General features: G+C 63.4%; 1 protein-coding gene across 1 annotated transcript; it reads right to left on the reverse strand.

The window, feature by feature from the left end:
* Positions 1-89: 89 nt before the first annotated feature.
* GLIS2 (GLIS family zinc finger 2) lies at positions 90-17,226 on the reverse strand. Its single transcript, XM_072982572.2, has 7 exons — positions 17,088-17,226; positions 5,921-6,148; positions 5,637-5,812; positions 4,985-5,164; positions 4,700-4,833; positions 3,311-3,429; positions 90-3,158 (listed from the first exon to the last, which is right to left on the reverse strand). The coding sequence occupies exons 2-7, from the start codon at positions 6,081-6,083 to the stop codon at positions 2,302-2,304; spliced, it is 1,629 nt and encodes a 542-aa protein (XP_072838673.2). The 5' UTR covers positions 6,084-6,148; positions 17,088-17,226; the 3' UTR covers positions 90-2,301.
* Between the last annotated feature and the right edge of the window lie 255 nt (positions 17,227-17,481).

A 17,481-nucleotide genomic window follows, 5' to 3' on the forward strand; every position in this document is an offset into this window, starting at 1 on the left:
TTAGGGCAGTTTTGTTCCCGCAGTCCAGACGCCTGTGCGTGTGCACACTTCAGTCACACCTGCCACCCACCTCACACTGGCACACAGGAGACTTTTTGGATTCACTTTATTGTTTCTAGAACAACCCTCCTCTTTTCCCAGAGGGTGGGTTCAGGTCAGATCGTAGCTTATTTCTTTCTGTCTTAAACTAGGCTAACAGTGACGGAGGCAAGAGGATGTGGGGCGGGGGGAACCCAACATAAACTACAATAGAAAGGCACTTCGAAACTGTTAAAAATACGGACAGCCTGGGAGGGGCAAGGACAGACAGAAAACGAAACGGACACGTACGCCGGCTCGTAGGCCTGGTCAGTCAGCAAAACATGCTAGGCCGCAGTTGGCCTGGGTTGGGGGGGCTGCTGCGCCGCTTCCAGCCTGGGCAAGGGTGCGCGTGGGTGCACACGCAACCGCCACACACACACTCTCCGCCTTCTGCCGAGCGCTGGGGAGGCCAGCTCCCCTCGGCCAAGTGGGGCAGGGTCCCAGGCCACGTTAACAACAGGGGGAGGGGGAGATGCGAGGTTCTTTGGGGTGGGGGGGTGATCTGAGGAAGGGGCAGCAGCTGGTAGGGGAAACCTGTGGAGATGGAAGCCCGAAGCAGCAGGGGCCCCGCTGAAAAAGGGGGACACGCGCAGAGAGGTACACAGGGCCCCCTTTGTACAGAAAGAGGGTGTGGAGTCATGGCGTGACCCTCCCAAAATGGGGGAGGGCAGTCAAGAGGTAACAGGGAGGCTCTTCCAGCAAGATCTTGAAGAGGGGTGGCCCCTTCTCTTCCCCCCCCCCATGGGTCCAGGGAGGTGAAGGTGAAATGGGGCTCAGGTGGCTTTCATAGCAGGCAGCGGGGGGGGGGGCGGAAGAGGAAAATTTGTTAGGCATTTGTTTCTGCCTCATCAGAGCCAATTAACAGGATTTGCAGGTCAGAAAGGGAGACCTCAGGGCTTGTGGAATCGCTCCAACCCGAGTGTGTTCTCAATCACCCTGACAACAGCCCTACCAGGTGGGACCATCTTCCCAATGACCTGTCCAGCTGGTGGAGATGGCGGGGGGGGTCACCACGGGGCTCCAGCTTGGGGCAAGACAGAGACGTACCACCTTCCTGGTGTGTTCTGCCCTTCACATCTACGCAAGAGATGCCCCCTCTTTCCAGCGACACCCACCCACCTACCCTCCAGCCTAAAAGCCAGGAAGGGTCGATCTGGAACCCTCCCGTTTGGGGCCTCTGCCTGCCTCTTTCCAGACGAAGCAGCATGGGGAGCCCCGGGGACCAGGAGGGCAGGTACAAAGGGAGGCTGATGCTCCATCCACGCGGGGCGGGAGCGAATCGTGGCCAGCCAAGAGGAGACCCAAGGGAGATGGGACAGGAGGGGCTCCCTCCCTGGCCCCAATCCCAGGCTGCCTTCAGAGGTTGCAGTGCAGCTTTAGCGCAAGGCGTTGCTTCTAGAGGAAAGTGAATATTTCAGTTCCTCCACGTCAGGAAAGGCATCGCTGAGCAGCACACCCTGGGGAGGGGCGCCTTGTCGCAAGGTGGGGCGGGGCGGAGAGCTGAGCCAGGCGAAATCCTTCCTAGTGGGTAGGTGGGAGCGGAGGGTCAGCCGCTCGGCCCCAGTGGTCCTGCTTGGGCAGGGGGTGGGAGCAGCAGCTTCCGACCTGCCAGCAGAGAGATCCCTACTCCTGCTCTTCCCAGCACGGCCTGCCAGAGGGCGAAGAGGTCGGATCCTGGCTGCTGCTGCTGCTGCTCAGGGAAGCCGTGCTTATTGCTTTATTCAGCAGCAACGGGCTCCTCGGTTGTGTGTGGGTGAGTGGCGAGGGGAAGGGGGCAAGGAGTGAGCCGAGATCAGCAGCAGGGAACAGGTTCAAGGGGGTGGGCAGCGCTCCCTTCTGCCCCAAGACGGGGCTCTTTCTGCTCCCGGAAGGCATCTGGAACCGTGTGGCATCTGGCAGCTTTTCTGCAGCCGAAGGGGTGGCTGGCGGTCTGTGAAAGGGTGTGCCGACGAGGCGAACAAGCCGGCCAGCAGGCGCCTGGCTGTTTTGACGGCTCCCGGAAGAAGCCACAAGGCACAGAGACCCCAATCCGGAGCTGGACTTGAGTCCCAGCAGGAGCAGGAGCCACCTCAGGCCAGGAACGGGGAGCTGGGAATCCCTTCTCCTCAGCTCAACAGTTTCCCCAGGACAAACCAAAACTGCTCCCAACAGCCACTAGGGTGGTGGTGGTGGTGGTCGTCGTCATCTTCCTCCTCCTCCTCCTCCTCTTCCTCCTCCTCCTCAATTCACCACCGCTTGCTTCAGCAACACCGAGCCCGTCGGGATCACCACCCAGCCCGGGGGGGGCACGGCCTCAGAGGAGCTTCCCACAGAGTTCATGCCGGTGGAGAGGTCCAGGACCCCCCCGGGCAGCAGCGACAGGGCCTCGGCCGCCGTGGGCCGCAGCCGGGCCAGCTCAGTCCGTTCGTTGGCCTCCTTGCAGCGCTGGGGACCCGGAGCCCGGGCTCCCCTGGAGCCACCGCCACCGCCTTTGGCCAGCCGAGCGCCGCTCCCGGGGCCCCCGTCGGCATTCGTCTTGGCCGAGGTGGCGGTGGTACCGGCCAGGAGAGAGATGACGGGCAAGCCCAGGCGGCCGGCTGCGAAGGGGGAGGAGAGCAGCGGGCTCTTGGCCAAGTTCAGCGGGGCCAAGATGGGGCCGGGCAGGCCGGCGATCCCTGCGGGGCCAAGCCCTGGCCCTCCCCCTCCGCCAGCGCAGGCTAAGGTGCTGAGATCCAGAGGGCCCGGGCCCAGGGGCAGGCCGGGCAGGGCGTGGCTGCCAAAGAGGGCGGCCGGGTTGGGGATGATGAGCTGGGTGCCGTGGAGGTAGGCGGGCCCGTCGGCCCCCGCGCCCAGGCCGGGCTTGGCCCTGGCGGGGGTATGAAGCTGGAGCAGCTCCTGCTGCTCGTGGGAGATGAAGTGGCCGTGGGCCTTGATGTGCTTGCGGAGGGAACTGGGGTCCGTGTAGCGCTTGTGGCAGCCGGGCATCTTGCAGTAGTAGGGCTTGTCCACGTAGTGGGTGCGCGTGTGCTTGAAGCGGTCGCTCGAGTTGGAGTAGCGCTTGTTGCAGCCTTCGTAGGGGCAGATGTAGGGCTTCTCACCTGCAGGGAGGGAGGGAGGGAGGGGTGTGAGGGAGTGCCCAATGTGTGGCCACCCCCTCCCTCCCTCCCTCCCAGGGCTGCTGGATTCCCCCACATCTCCCCCCCCACCCCCTGAGAGAGACCGCTGGGAGCGCCCTGGGGCAGAGGCTCACCTGTATGCGAGCGGTTGTGGATCTTCAGGTTTTCCAGCCGGGAAAAGCTCTTGTTGCAGGTGGGGCAGCGATGGGGCTTCTCGTTGGTGTGAGTGCGGATGTGAATCAACATCTTGTACCTGCAGGCGGAGAGGGAGGGTCTTTTGGCTCAAGAGCCCCGGAACAGAGGCCACCCGCCCTGGGCAAGGCTGGGGCACAACGGGCCACCCCTTGGCAGCCTGCCCACCCCTCCCCCCAGCGTTTGCGCCTCGACAGCCTCCTCCGAGGTGCTCCGCTGCTTGCCCCAGATGACGGAGGGACAGGAAAGGCCAGCCTCCAAGCAAGGGGCCCGAAGCAAAGACAGAAGGGTCCGCCTTTGCTTCCCCAGGTTGTCGTCTTAGGGTGGCCGGGGTGAAAGAAAGGCCGCTGGCTGCCGCCCAGCCTGCCCCTCCTGCTCAGAGGTGGGGGGTTTCCAGAAATTTTGAAGCCGCAAAGGGCCTCCTTGGGGATTGCACCGCGCCTTTCAAATTGACTCCCGCCCGCTATTCGTCTGCCCCTTCGCTGGCGACCTTTAAGAGACTTCTGAAAACCTATTTAGACAGACCTTCCAGAATATTCCATCAACAAAACACAGTGTACCTACCAGCTCCTAAATTATTGATCCCACCATCACAAATGCTTTTATTAAATGTTTTTTTGTGCTACATCTTTTTAAATGCAGATGCTGCATTTTTAAAGTTACAATATGTATTATACATTTATCCCTTTATGTTATTTTGATGTTCATGTCAATACAATTCAATGATGTTTATATAGAGTTGTTGATTACTGTTTTGTCGTAAACCACCCATGTGCCCATGTAGTCAGATGGGCAGTATATAAATTAAATAAAGAAAAGAATATTCTATTGGGTGGTGGCGGATTTCAGGGAAAGGCAGACATTTTGGGAAATTTTAAAGTCTATGCCTAATTTATTTTCTTATTAAAATGTTGTCTAAGCAAAAATTAGTAATTTTGTATATGAAATTGTAGTTGGTGCATTTCTGAAGTTTAAAAAAGCAGAAAAGTTGTAACTTTGTACTGGCAAAACTGTGCAAATACCCAGTAGGGAGAGAGTGCTACCAACTTCCGTTCTCCAAGTGTTGCACTCTACAAATGGGGGGGGGGGGGGAAACAACTCCTCGGGATCCTGCTGGCGGCCACTCTCCCCAGTTCCAAGATATACCTCGTGAAAGGACTTCAGGCTATGCACTGCCTAGCAAGGGAAGTCTCTAAAAGCACTGGACTTCTTTGGAAAGAGAAAGGAGCCACTCCATCGCCGGAGGGTTTTTCTCAGTTCCTCTCGGACCCCTGCTTGCCGGGGCCTCTAGCCTGCCTGCTGGCCATTTCTGCGGCGAAGGGTCTGGTTACCTGGCGTTGAACCCCCTGCCGTGGCGAGCGCAGCCCTCCCAGTGGCAGCAGTAGCCGGCGTCCTTCTCCGGTTTCACATGGAAGTCGTTTACGTGGTCTACAAGGTCTTGCAGGAGATCAAAGAGCTGGTTGCACTGCGCGAAGAGCAAGAGAGGAGCTGGGACTGATGGAGGCAGCTGGGAAGCCACGCAGAGCCTGGGGCTCCCGAGGTGATCTCTCCCCCCCCCTCGACCCCCCCCTCCATTCCCACCTGCCACAAGCCCGGCGCTCACTTGCGCTGCTCACCTTGGACCACCGGCACACCAGCTGCTTGGCCAGAGGCAGCTCAGGGGGGGGCAGCCGCTTCTCCTTGCTGGGCGTCAGGAAGGCTGAGGTGGGCAGCTGCAAAGCGCCCCCCGCGTTCAAAGGAAGGAAAAACTGGAAGGAATTGCGCAGGCCGTCAATGTAACGCAAGGACTGAAGATCCTGGGGAAGGCAGAAACCGGGGGGGGGGAAGGCAGGGGGGAGAGAGAGAGTTTGGAAATGAAGCATGAAGTGGCCACGTCGTGCCTGGTGGGCCGCCCCACTTCCCGTGGAGCGGTGCACCCTCCCCCAGACTGGGTGGGTGGCTGACCTGCTGAGTGCTAGACAGGACCCTCCTTTAACCCCCCCCGCCCCCACCCACCTCAGGGAAAGCCAGTTCCCCAGGAGGGGTCTTAAGGGAAAGGCAGGTCTCCAGCAGGGCAGCGGGGGTCGGGTGCCATCGCTGCTCTGTGGGGGCAAGGACACCCAGAGACGCTCAGCCGGCTTGGCCCGTACAAGGAGGACCTCCTCCACAAGAGATCCCGGCCCTTTCCCCAGTCTACCCTACAAGGATGTTGTGAGGGAAGACCCTCCCCAAAGAAAGGAAAGGGAGTCCCTGGCTACCCCCTCCACCCGGCCATCCCTCCCGACTTACCCGCAGGCTGGAGGTGCTGACCAGCTCCCCACTGCCGTGCCGGTCTGGGGAGAGCGAGTTGCTGCCGCTGGGGGAGTCGGAAGCCGGAGGAGGGGGCGACAGGCTCAGGTCTATGGTGGGAGGCGAGGGAAAGGGGGCCTCTTTCTTGCCGTGGCCTTTGGAGTGTGACGGCAAGCCTGCGCGGAGAGAAGCGGGGAGATGCCCGGAGGGGGCTTGAACAAGCCGTGGGGGAGGCAGGAGAGCATTGGCCAGCAAACCCCCCCTGCCCTGCGCTGGACACTCACTGGTCGTCGGGGAGCCCGGGCTGGCTGTGGTGGTCCCCTCCTCGGGGGTCTGGGGGTTGGGGCACCTGGCGCTCCCTGGGAAGGTCCGGCCGCCCTTCTCCCGCGCCGCACGGAGCTTGGAGATGCTCAGCTTGAGGTCAAGGGGTTCGTCCAGGGAATGCATGGCGAGGGGACTAGCCACTCTTGTCGTCAGCTGGGGGGTGGACGAGGCTTCGGGGGCTCCTCAACCTGAGGCACGAGAAAGAGGGGCTGTAGGGGAAGATCCGCACACGACATCCCAACCCCCCCCCCCCGCTGCCGCCCAAACATGTTCCCGACTGCTGCTCTCAGCTTCAAGAAAGAGAAACGCTTGCCGGGGGGGGGGGGGCTGATGGGCCTTGCTGTCCTCCACGCAGCCACGGCTCCCCACTTCCGCCCACCCCCCATGTCAGGCGGTACATTGCCTGCCATCTTGTCACCCACCCTGGACAAAACACGCCTCGCTCCACACGCTGGAAAGCCAAGGCCAGGGGCAGGAAGCTTGGGGCTTCTTGTAGGCAGCAGTGGGGAGAGCGGGAGGAGGGAGGCCAGCAGGCAGGTCCCTGGCATGGCTGTAGGAACAAGGCTGGCCCAAGGGGGGGGGCATCGGGGATGAGTCCCTCCCTCCCCCCCCTTGCAGGTACAGTTGCAGGAAGCTCAGGATGGTGGGTCCACCTCAGTGGGTTGGGGGGGAGGCACAAGCATCAGAACTCCCCCCAAGGGAGTTGCTCCTAAGAGCAAGCCTGGCGGAAGAAGGGGGAAGCTGGGAAGAAGAGCAAGACAGGCTGGGTGGGGGGGGAGGGGGGGAGCCCTCCAAGAGGCCATAGGATCACCCTCCCCACAGCAGCCCACCGCAGCCCTTCCTCCTCCTCCATGTCTTCTTGCCGGCGGTTTGCTTTGGAGAAACAGTCAGAGCAGAGGGCAATGCAGCTGCCCCGACCCAGAGGGGGGGGGGGAGATCTTGGGGAACGGGGCGGGGGGGGGGGGAAGAAACTTGCTGTTCCTTGTACCCTGCCCTGCTGGAGCACCCGCTGATTCCCGGCCGTGGCCAAGAGGGGGCAGCAGCTGCCCTGTAGGCCGCCGGGGCTGGCAAGCAAAGGGGTTCCGGGAACCTTTGCCGCCGCCACCGGGGGGGGGGGGGTTTGCCCCAACCCAGGAGGAGGAAAACAGTCCCAGTCCGGGCAGCTGCCCAGCGGGCGCCTCTCCCGCTCCCTCTCCCCTTGGCGGCCCTGGCTGGGGCCCGGCAGGCCGGAGGCCGAGCAGGGCGGAGCGGCGCAGCCCGGTCGGTCGGCCGGTCGGCCTTTCTTCCCCATGGAAGGGAACCACGCCGTCGCTGCTGCTGCTGCTGGCGCTGCTGCTGCTCCATCTTTGGAGAAAGCACCTCCCCAAAAGCCACCTGGCACTTCCTCCAGGGCTTCTCTTGGGCAACCACGAGGCCTTTCGCCTTTGCTGGCTTGGACGCTGTTCCTGCAGCTCCCTGAGAGCATCGCGCGCGTCTGTGGTCAAAATGCAGCTTTATAATCACGACGGGCGGCCGGAGCTGTCAAGGGAGGAGCAGCCGTGTGACTCTCTGCAAGAATATCAGAGGCGGGAGGCGGGGGCGGGCGGGGGGGGGAGGAAAAAATCGTGGCATCTTAAAGGCGACTTCAGGGCGAGCTGTCATTCTAAGGGCCCAAGCCGGCTCCACCAGAGGTTCGACTGAGACGCCTTCAACTTCTCCGGAGAACCATTCCTTCAAAATATAGCAGTTGGCCTTTAAGGTGACACAAAGGTTTCCTCTCAGGTATTTCATTTCAGTTCCCTTTTCAGATTGTCAGATAGTTGCAGCTGTTCCCCGCCGCCCCCCCCCCCAGTCGCACCCGCTATGCCACCCCTCAGCCAGGGAAGCAGCAGGAGCTGGCCTAGCTCAGTGGCTGGAGGGCCTGGGATGCAGAGGGGGGGGGGTTCTGGAGGGGGGGGCAAAGGAAGGAGGGGTAACAGGCGCCGAACTCTCTCCAGCGCATTCCTCCCCGGCCCCTCGAAGCCCTGCGGGGCGCACACGGGCGGGGGGGGCGCCTCCAGCCTGGAGACCCGCGCCCCGCCCGCCGCTCCTGGGACAAACGCACCACACGTCCACCCCTCCCCGAGCCTGGTTTCCCCCCGACACGTGTTTCGCCTCCTCCCCCCCCCCCACACACACACACTCCCTGCCCTGCCGGGCCCTCCCCCAGGGTTGTTCCGGGTGAGCGCCGGAGCGGAGAAACGCTGCTCGGCCTCGTTCAGCTGGAGGGAGCGCGTCCGTCCGGTAACGAGAGGCCCCGAGGGGAGGGGCTGCCCCGGACTCCTCCGGCTCCGGGAGGGGCAGGGCAGATCTCCGCTCCGTGCCGGCGGCGCTTTTCCTGCCCCCGGCCCCCCTTTGCAGCCCCCCCAGCAGCCGCCCAGCCGCGACCTCGTTTCTTTCCCCGCGGCTCTTCTCTCCCCCCCCCCCCATCCGCCTGGAGCGCCCGCCCCGTCTGCGGCCAGGAGCAGCCTGGCCCTTAAAGGAAGGGCGCGCTCTTGCCAGCAAGAGATGGAGGGGGGGAAGGGAGCCGCGGCCTCCCCCACCCAAGCCCCCAGTTCCCAGGGGTCGGGCAGGGGAGCCCCGGCTGCAGGCGGCAACCCCTGCTGACAGGCCCGGGCTGGCTGCCTCCCGTTCTGTCTCCCGCAGCCAATCTTTCCCGGACCGCAGCGGCTCCGGCACGCCGGAATGCCCCGGGGCCACCCTTCGTGCCGGCGGGGGGGGGGAGGGAGGCAGGCGGGCGGGCGAGGAAGGAACGGGTGGCATGGAGGCACACAGGGTGCCCTCAGCGGGTGTGCCCTCAGCGGGCTGAGCCCGGCCCTGGGAGGGAAAGAGAGGGTGCTGCGGCCCTCAGGGCCCCCTGGGCGGTCCCCTTTCCCGCCGGTGGCCGGAGAGTGGTCGGCGGTGCCCGTTGCCAGCGCGCCGGGCAAGCGCATTTCCCGGAGACGGCGCGCAAGGGAGAGCCGCACCGCGGGGCCAGCGAGGACGGTCCCTCCCCGACCTCCGACGCCCATCCGCGTCACGATCCGCCTCACGACTCCTGCGGGGGGGGAGTCGCCTTCTGCCCGCATTTCCGCGCACCCTCCCCTCCCCCCGCACTCAGAAGCCCCTTGCTCCAGACCGACTGTGCGCTTCCAGCCTGGCAAAGGCGGATGGTAACCTTGGGTGCCTGGGGGGCAGCCCCCAAAAGCAGCCAGGCTGTCGGGAGACTGGAGCGCAGCCGCTCAGGAGGCAGCAGATGGGTGAGGCAAAGGAACTCACTGCCACAAGAAATCCCTTGAGTCCAAAACAGGCTGAGTCAAATTCAAGGAGAAGCAAGCTGTGAGCAGCTAAAGACTGGCTTCTGGCGCTGCAGAAGAAGAGGGGGAGGCGCTCTGGCCCACCTGCTCTATTTGTGCACTTCTCCCGGGGAAGCACGGTGGCCCCCACCCTCTGCAGGGGCCAGGCCTTTGTTTCTGGCCCTCTTGCAGGGCTCCTGCCTCAGATGATAGGGTGCCCTTTCCCTCCCCCCCTTGCCACGGCCAGGCCCACCTTCCCCTTTTCTGGCCACAGGGACTCCCTCACGCGCCCCCCCATCCCAGATCAGAGAGGGTCCCAGGAGCTGCTTCCCCCTTCCCTTCTAAACTCCCATGGAGCCCAGCCTGGTGGGTCCTACTTTTGGTTCTGGGGGGGGGAATCTTGCCCACCCCAAACTGAGCCATGAGCTCAGTTAAAGTTGAGGGCACCCCCCGCAAAAAAACCCACCACCTTCTACAGGAAAGCCAGCCTGACATAACCCCCACCCCACAGCACATCCATGTACATGAGCTCATTCACACTTTCAAAAAGCATCCATTGCTCATACAACTACAGTAGTGTGGTTGTGGGGTCGGGCAGCTCCAGACTAGCCACCGTAGAAGGCCTCTAGCACCCGGCAATTCCAGGAGGTGCCCCAAATCTGCTCCTCACTGGTGGCCTTGCTTCTGGGTGGTGGCTTCCTTGCCCCCCCCTTCTGTGGGATGTCTCAGGAATGAGGGTGGGTGGGTCTTGCAGGAAGCTTCCCTGAGCCGAAGCCACCCTTGGCCCCGATGGCTCCCGCCTCCCTCTCCGCCCCATGCCAGTGGCCTCAGACTGGATTCCTGAGCTTCCCCCAGGAGCCAGGCTGGGTGGGGCCCTCTGGATGGGAAGCGACTCTCCCGCCCCCTCCCTGACTCTCCCCTCCCTGCACCAAGGCGGCTGCCAAACCAAACTGGCCCCAGAGCACGACATTCCTGGGAACAAGCCTTCCTCAAATCCAGAGGAACCGGAATAGGCAGAGGCTCTCGTGGCCTCCTGGCTCCCCATGCCAGCCAGCCCAGCCAGCCTGCCTGCCAGCCAGCCAGTCACCCCCCCCCCCACCCTCAGGTCAAAGTAGACGATCAGGGAGGGAAGAGGTGGGCGGGGGGGGGCGGCTTTGGGCCTGCAGAAATGGCCCCCTGGCCCTTTCTTTCTTTCTGCTGATGCTGGCAGGGGTCCTGCGCCTCTCTGGAGCTGGGCTGGGCTGCAGCTGTCCCAATTACCCAAGCAAAGTCTAATGCATGAGTCTCCTCCCATGGTGACCTCAGGGGTCCCCAGTTCCCTCCTCCCCCAGCAGTGCAGGGTGGAAAGAGTCCCTAAGAGAGGCCGTTTAGAAAATTCCAGACAGACTTTTGAACAAGCCTGTCTGCAGGGCTTGGCTCAGTCTGACAGGGAGGGGCCAGGCTCTCAGAGAGGCAGCAGTCAGGCCCGGCAGCTCAGTGCCAGGAAGTTACAGCAACCGCTGCCGGGCCCCGAGTTCAACTGGTCTGCCGAGAGCCTCACGCCCTGCTCTCCTTTCTCCCTCTCCCCGACACCCCGCCACAGCCACTTCCATCCGCTCCTGACTCATATCAATCCCAGCCAGGCAGGGGCTGGATGTGGTCAGGAAGCTGCCAGCCCACCAGACTTTTCTCTCCAGAATTTGCTCCCTCGCTTGCTCACTGGAGTCTGAAGCCACCCTTCTCTCCCCCCCTCCCTGCTTCGCTCCCTCCCTCTGTGGCTGCCTGGGGCGAGCAGCAATCTCCACCAGGCGACCAGGAGGCAGACCCCTTCTTCTACACGCTCCCCACCCCTGTTTAGCCATTGCTGAGGGGGCTTCTTCCTATCCCACATGAGGACAGGGGGCCCTGCTGCAATCCTGCATGACGCCAGGCAGAAACTGAGGCGGACGGATCTGCTTCCTCGGTGAGAGTGGGTCATGCAGCCCGGTCCCAGTCTGGGGGTAAACCCAATCCCCACGAAAGGGAGGCTCGGCCAGGGCAGGCCAGCTCTGCTTCCGGCCTGGCCCTGGCCCTCTGGGTGTCTCAGCCTGGCCTCTGGAAGGCAGGTCCTGTGCCTTTGGGACAGGGCAAAGGTCACGTCGGCCCTGCAGCTCAAGCTCCGGCGGCTGCAGTCCAGCAGCCTCTCAGCCTGTCAGAGGCCCTGGGATGAGAAGGAGACATTGCTGCTGCACGCCATGCGCCCTCCGGGGGATTCCTCTGGCCCCAGGCCGCTCCCCGGGACCTCCGCTTCGACTTTCTCCCCCACGCCCTCTTCCCTCCACCCAGCCTCCCTGGATTCTGCCCCACAAGGTCAGCCTGCGAGGCCCCTGCCAACACCCACGGCCCTCCGCCCAGTCCTCGGTTCCCCCATTGCAGAACGAGAAGGACAAGCAGAGGAGGGCGACACGTAAACCGTCTGGCTGTGGGGAGCAGCCGAGGGAGCAGAGCCTGCTGTGCCTGGAGAAGAGGAAGGTGGACAGAAGAAGAAGAAGGGCCCCTGCCTTACGACGGGGCTACAAGAGCCACTGGCCCCATCTCGGAGGGCTGTCGCCTGGCAGAGGAAGCCAGCTGGCTTTGCAAGGCTCCAAAAGGCAGGATGCCCAGGGAGTGGCTTCCCATAACCAGGAAGGGGAGGCTGGCCAAGCGTGAGGAGAACCTTCTCCAGGGTCAGACCTGCCTGGCAGGGCCATGGGCTCCCAAGGAACGGGCTGGGCTCTTTCATTTGCAGGTGCTTGGAAATAGACGCTGGGTAGCCACTGGCCAGGGAGGATTGAGCGGCTGGTCTTCTGCCCCACCAGGGGGTCAGACGAGGTGACCTCTAGCAGCATCTCTCCTAGCTGTGCGATTCCATGATATCCTGTGTTGTGGGCAACGAGTCTCTTGAGAGGAACAAGGTCCACCTTGGACATGGGGGGGGGGGGCAAAGAGCCTTCCTCCCCCCACCTCACCATGATCAGAACAGCTGCTCAGACACACTGACTGCTCCTTTCTGAGCCTAGCAGGGTTATGAAATGCTTCCCAGGCAGAAAGGGAATCGGGGGTGTGGGGGTGTGGGGGGGGGGGAAAGATGAGCCGCCTCTACTGGACTGGAAAAAGCTTCACCATCTTGAAAACAGGCCGGATGTTGCAAAGCCTGTAAGTCACGAGGGACGGGGAGGGGGGGCCACCGCAGGAGCGGCTCCAAGTGACTCCCAGGGAGGCCTGGCACTGCACAACCATTCTGGATGAGAGCTGGCCCGAAGGGGGGGGCTCGCTGGCTTGCTCGCTCCCCTCAGGGGCTCCAAGGCCCCTCCAGAGAGAGAGGCTGCAGCAGCTCCTCTCCTTTGCCAGCTCCAAGAGCCAGGTCCACTCCCTGGGAAGCCGACGACGACGCTCCCTCACACCCCACGGCCTCTGCCTGCGTCGACCTGTGTCAACGCTGTCCTCGTCGTCGTCGTCTTTGGTCGCCTGAGGCTCCCGGGTCCTGCCCTTCCCCTCCTCCTCCTCCTCCTGCTGCTCATCGGAGCGCAGCCGCCACCTCAGCACAGCCAGGGGAGCAGGGCCGGTCACGGCTGGGCTGCAACCGCCTGCCTGCCTGCCTGCCTGGTTGGAGGATGCAAGACGTGCTGAGAAGCAGCCCCGTGGTATCCCGAGCATTCTACCTGGGCAGCTGCCAAGGGGAGGCTGCCAGGCCCCACGCTGTCTGCTGAGCCACAGCTGCGTCGCGACTCTGGCCAGAAATGGGGGGGGGCAGGGGGGAGAGAGAGAGAGAGAGAGAAAGAAAGAAAGAGAAAGGAAAGAAAAGAAAGCAGGGGAAGCCCACAGCCATGGGGAGATGGAGGAGGGGGGGGAGAAGGCAAACTCCCTGTGCTCCGCCCGGGCTACCTTCCAGCACCAGCAAAAGGATAAAGCAGGATGAGGGCAAGAAAGGGATGGTGGCAGTGGCCCTCCAAGGAAGCAAGAGAGACATCAGTGGACGATCATGTAAAGCGCGAGGGTGACACGCGCACGCAGCCCACGCCCAAGGCAGCTGCTCATCCCGAGAGGCTTCCGTGGCTCTGGACCCTTGTGACAATTAGGCTCACGCCAGGCAGCAGACCACAGAGGAAGGCTCTGCAAACACCTTCGGCCAAAGACCCCTAGGTTGCCAAAGGAGCTGCTCAAGTGGGTCCCCTTCCTTCCCCCCCCCCAGGGCGGCCCCCACAATCGTGCCTGAGTTAGTCAGACCTAAGAAGGAAACCGTGGGCCTGCGTTTCTCAGGGCAGAAGGGAGGCGGCCGGTCCCCCTGGTGCGTCGCGCCACAGCGTTGCCCCGGACTGGGTGTGCCAAGGACAGACGGCTGGGGGCCGTGGTCAGAGCCCTGCCGCGGGCCATCCTGGAAGCCTGGTCACGGCCGGAAGAAATCATCCTAGGCAAGGATGAACGCCAAGCCCACGATGTGAAAAATACATCCATTTTGGGAAAGACGTTCTAACAACGCTCAAGCAGCAGAAACGTTCTTCCCCAGAAAACCCCATTCATACATCTTGCGACTTCTCCGTGTCATTCTGCCCTCGTGGCTTAGAGTTGTTTGTAAGACCACCATTCCTTGCTCCCCAAGGCAGCCAAGCAGCACCTCCTTGCCAGGCTAAGCACTGGAGCACCCGCTGGTGAGACATGGTGCCTCACCCCCCCACCCCCCACCCCCCCCAGCACAACTCTGGTGCCACCTCCAGGTGCCTCCCTGCGCTCTATTGCTGTGGTCAGACGTCTGGCCCCATGGTGGTCAAACCTGTGGGGAAGAACACCCCCACACCAATGGGCCATCCGAGAAGCGTAGCTTGGGCCCCCTGGGGGAGGAGGGAGGGAGGGAGCGAGGGAGGGAGCCAGGTGGCCGGAGAGGTATGGAAGAGGGTGACCTCAGAGGGAATGGCTGCCAAGGCCAGGATAGGCTCCTGAGTTTCAAAAAACGAAACAAGGCTCTCACATCAGGAGAAGGGGGGAAAGGCTGCCAAGAGAGAGAGAAAACCCTTTCCCCCCTTCTTGCAGCCGTAGAACCCGGGTCCCCAGAAGACACGGAACAGAAATGCGCTCGGAACAGAAAAGGCCAGACAACCCCTTGTTTTCTGCCAGAGGATCTATGTTGGGATGGCCACTGCATGTGGAGAGGGGCCCCGCTAGCTGGCATGCAAATAAGAAGCTGCCCCGACTGGGTTTCCCACAGGCCACCCCCACGGTATCACCCCCCCCACACACACACACACCTGCTGGCTCCCATGTTCACCCCACAAAGTCTCTTGCACCCTGAAGGCTAAAGAGGAACAGCAGAAGGTCGCAGCTGGTGGGGGGCGGCTGAAAGGGAGGGAGGGCCCCTGGGAGAGAGGGAGGCTGTGCTAGATTTGCGGGGGGGGGGAGAGACAAGGGCTGCATTGGTGAACAGGCCCAGCCATTATTGGGAAGGGACCACTGACACCCCCCCACGCAGCCCCAGTTTCAAGGCTTGCAACAAATTCAAAGAAGGCTTAAGGGAAAGAATGACCCCCCCAACACACACATGTGTGCACAATCCTACACAGTCCCAAACTCCACATGAGCAAGATTCCATCCCCTGCTCTCTCCTCCCCCCCCCAAAAAAATGCCATTTGGTGAAGAGGGCAGGAGAGGGAGGGTCAGGAGGCGGAGGGAGCTGCCCCCGCCCCCCCCCCTGCTCCCCTAGCCAGGCGTGCTCCAGGAATCTCCTGGGGGGGGGGGTAGGTGTCCTTGGAAAGCAAAAGGCAGCCTGGCCCCAGCCGCCCCTCCCTCCCTCCCTCCCTCCCTCCCCCTCCTCCTCCTCGCTCACTCTGCCAGGCCAAGTCCTTTTGCTGCCTTGCAGGTGCCCATCCTCAAGTCCACAGAGAAAAAAGTGACCAAAGGCCAACCCAGTTATTTTTGACACCCAAAGCAAGCAGGGGAGACCCCCCCCCCGCGGGAGACACCCCCCCCAAGGGCCCTCTCCTTTGGTGCAAAAATAGTCAGGCGCTTGGGGTTTCAGGACCACCACCCTCTGCCCCCCTCTGCCACCCCCCCCAGGCTAGGGCTGGCCTGACAACACACAGCGCAGATGCCAAAGGGGAAAGAGGGCCAGGAGAGGACGCTGGCAGAGCCTCCCCCCCCAAGCAAAGGGGTGGGGTGCAAGGTCAAGCGGGAGGCAGAGCTTTCCTGGTTGGAGAAAGGGGAGGGGGAGCAGGCCTGGGAGAGGCTGCCAAAGCCAGAGCGCCCCCTGGCAGTCGACTCAGGCAAGACCCAGATTTTCTTCCTGGCTAGAGGGTGCCCCCCCCCCCCGCCGTGTGGTCAAGGTGGCCGGGAGAGGAGAGGCACTTCCAGGTGTGTGCCTCACGCCCACATAGAGACACAGAGGGCAATGAGACGACGCAGCAGGTGCTTGAAGGCAGGCAGGCACCTTTTTGCCCGTCCGTCCCCCCCCCCCCCCCGCCCGGGGAAAGGGGCTGAGAGGGATCTTCCAGGGACATCCTCTTGCCACAGGGGGGGGGCGTGGGGGAGTCACTGCCAGGGCGGAGCAGGGCCAGAGGAGAACACAGCGGCCCCAACCTTCCCTCTGGAGGTCTGGGGAAAACCCTTGGAGCAGGGGCTGACCCCCTGGCCTGACTGGCCCTCCTGGGATGCAGGCAGGCCTGTCTCCTCCCTCCAGCCCAGAAGATATTATTCCCTGGGACCTGGCCAGGATTTCATGCAGGATTCGGCCTAGAGAGGGTGGGGCTTCCAGCAGGCCAAGCAGGGGTGGTTCCCAGTCTCCTCTCTCTTGATGCCCCTCCCCCACCTCGAACAAGATAAGCCCCTACCTGGGGATCAGGAACAAGTCGGAGAGGACGAGAGCAAGACTCTTGGGTAGAGAAGGAGAAGAGGGCCACGGCCTCCCTGGGGGAGGGGGCCCCTGCTATGGGGCTCTCCCAGAGCACCCCAGCCCAGGGGCCCCAAAACCCCTGCACTGGCCCAGCGTTCCTCTTTCAGCCAGGGATGGCTTCGCTTTCTCTCCAGGCCTGGCACCCTATGCCGTCCTGCAGAGGGAGGAAGGGGGGACCCTGCTGCCTCCCAAGGGCCTGAGGGCACCCAAAGGTCCTCTAGTCCTGCACAGGGCAAGTGGGCAGCTGGAGGCACTGGCCAGCTGGCATCTCACGGATACCCTGCTGGGGAGAGGGGGAGGGGTGAGCCTGCCTGGGGGATGCTCATCCCTGCCACCTGCTAGCCGAAAAGGGTGCATTCCATAGGCTTCCAAGACTGAACCTCAGCGCCCCAACCTCACCCTGTTATTGGTCTGGAAAGGGGGGGGGGGAGAAGAAGGAGGGCCGGGAAAGGAGGGAGAAGGAGCCTCAAGTTCACAGCAGCCCTCCCCCCCCACTGTCCCCCCCACACACACACTCCGTCCTCCCAGGCTCTGTGCTATTTGCTCCCTAGACAAGGTGGGAAGACAACCTACAGAGGCAGGCACGCACACACCTCGCGCGTCTTCCTTGACATTCCAGGAATAGCTTTCTGGGGGAACCCCCCCCCGCACGCCCTCCGGCTAGTGCGAGGACCAGCTAAGCCCTGTGGATGCATGGGTGGAGGCGGAGAAGGACCCCCGTCCTCCCCGGAGCTCTGGCCACTGCAGATGAAAGGGCTGGGCGGGGGAGACGGCGCACAATAGCAGCCAGCGAGAGCCGGTCCCCCTGTCCCTCTCCCCGCCGCCGCCGCCGCCGCCGCCGCGCCCCCCCCCCCCAGCGCGCAGCCAACCGGCCAGGGCTCGCCCTGCTGCCCAAATCCCACGTAGAGGCGACCTCCACCCGCCCGCCCCGGACCCGTCCCGCCGACGCCTCCTTACCTGCGGCCGGGCCGGCGGGGAGGCGTCTCGGCCGGGCTTTGTGCGCGCCCCAGGCGGCCGCGGGGAGATCCGGGAGGGGGCGGCAGGACTCTTCCCGGCGGCGACCGGGAGGGACTCTCAGAGGCGCGAGGGATCCGCGAACGGCGACTGGCCCGTCCGCCTGGGCCACCCCCACTGGCACCGACGGGGGCCCCCGCCGCCGCCGCCGCCGCCGCCGCGCCACATCTGCGCCTCCCGGGGATTCGGGCGGATGGGAGGCGAGGCGAGGGGCGCGAGAGGGTGGACGGAGGCGAAGGAGGCGGGGAGGGGGGGTGTCTCTGCTTTCCCTTCCCCGGCTCTTCGGGCGGGTGGGGGGGGGAGCAGTCGTCGAGAAGGCGGTCGGAGGGAGAGCCTG

Source organism: Pogona vitticeps, chromosome 13 (genome assembly GCF_051106095.1).
Source record: "Pogona vitticeps strain Pit_001003342236 chromosome 13, PviZW2.1, whole genome shotgun sequence".
In the NCBI taxonomy this organism is placed as follows: domain Eukaryota; kingdom Metazoa; phylum Chordata; class Lepidosauria; order Squamata; family Agamidae; genus Pogona; species Pogona vitticeps.

What these genes read in the sequence shown, in the direction of transcription:
- GLIS2 (XM_072982572.2), bottom strand. Translation starts at nt 6,083, where the DNA reads ATGCATTCCCTGGACGAACCCCTTGACCTCAAGCTGAGCATCTCCAAG. An exon ending in CCCGGGCTCCCCGACGACCA is followed by an intron (nt 5,813 to 5,920) that starts GTGAGTGTCCAG and finishes CTCTCCGCGCAG; the next exon opens with GCTTGCCGTCACACTCCAAA. An exon ending in TCAGCACCTCCAGCCTGCGG is followed by an intron (nt 5,165 to 5,636) that starts GTAAGTCGGGAG and finishes TGCCTTCCCCAG; the next exon opens with GATCTTCAGTCCTTGCGTTA.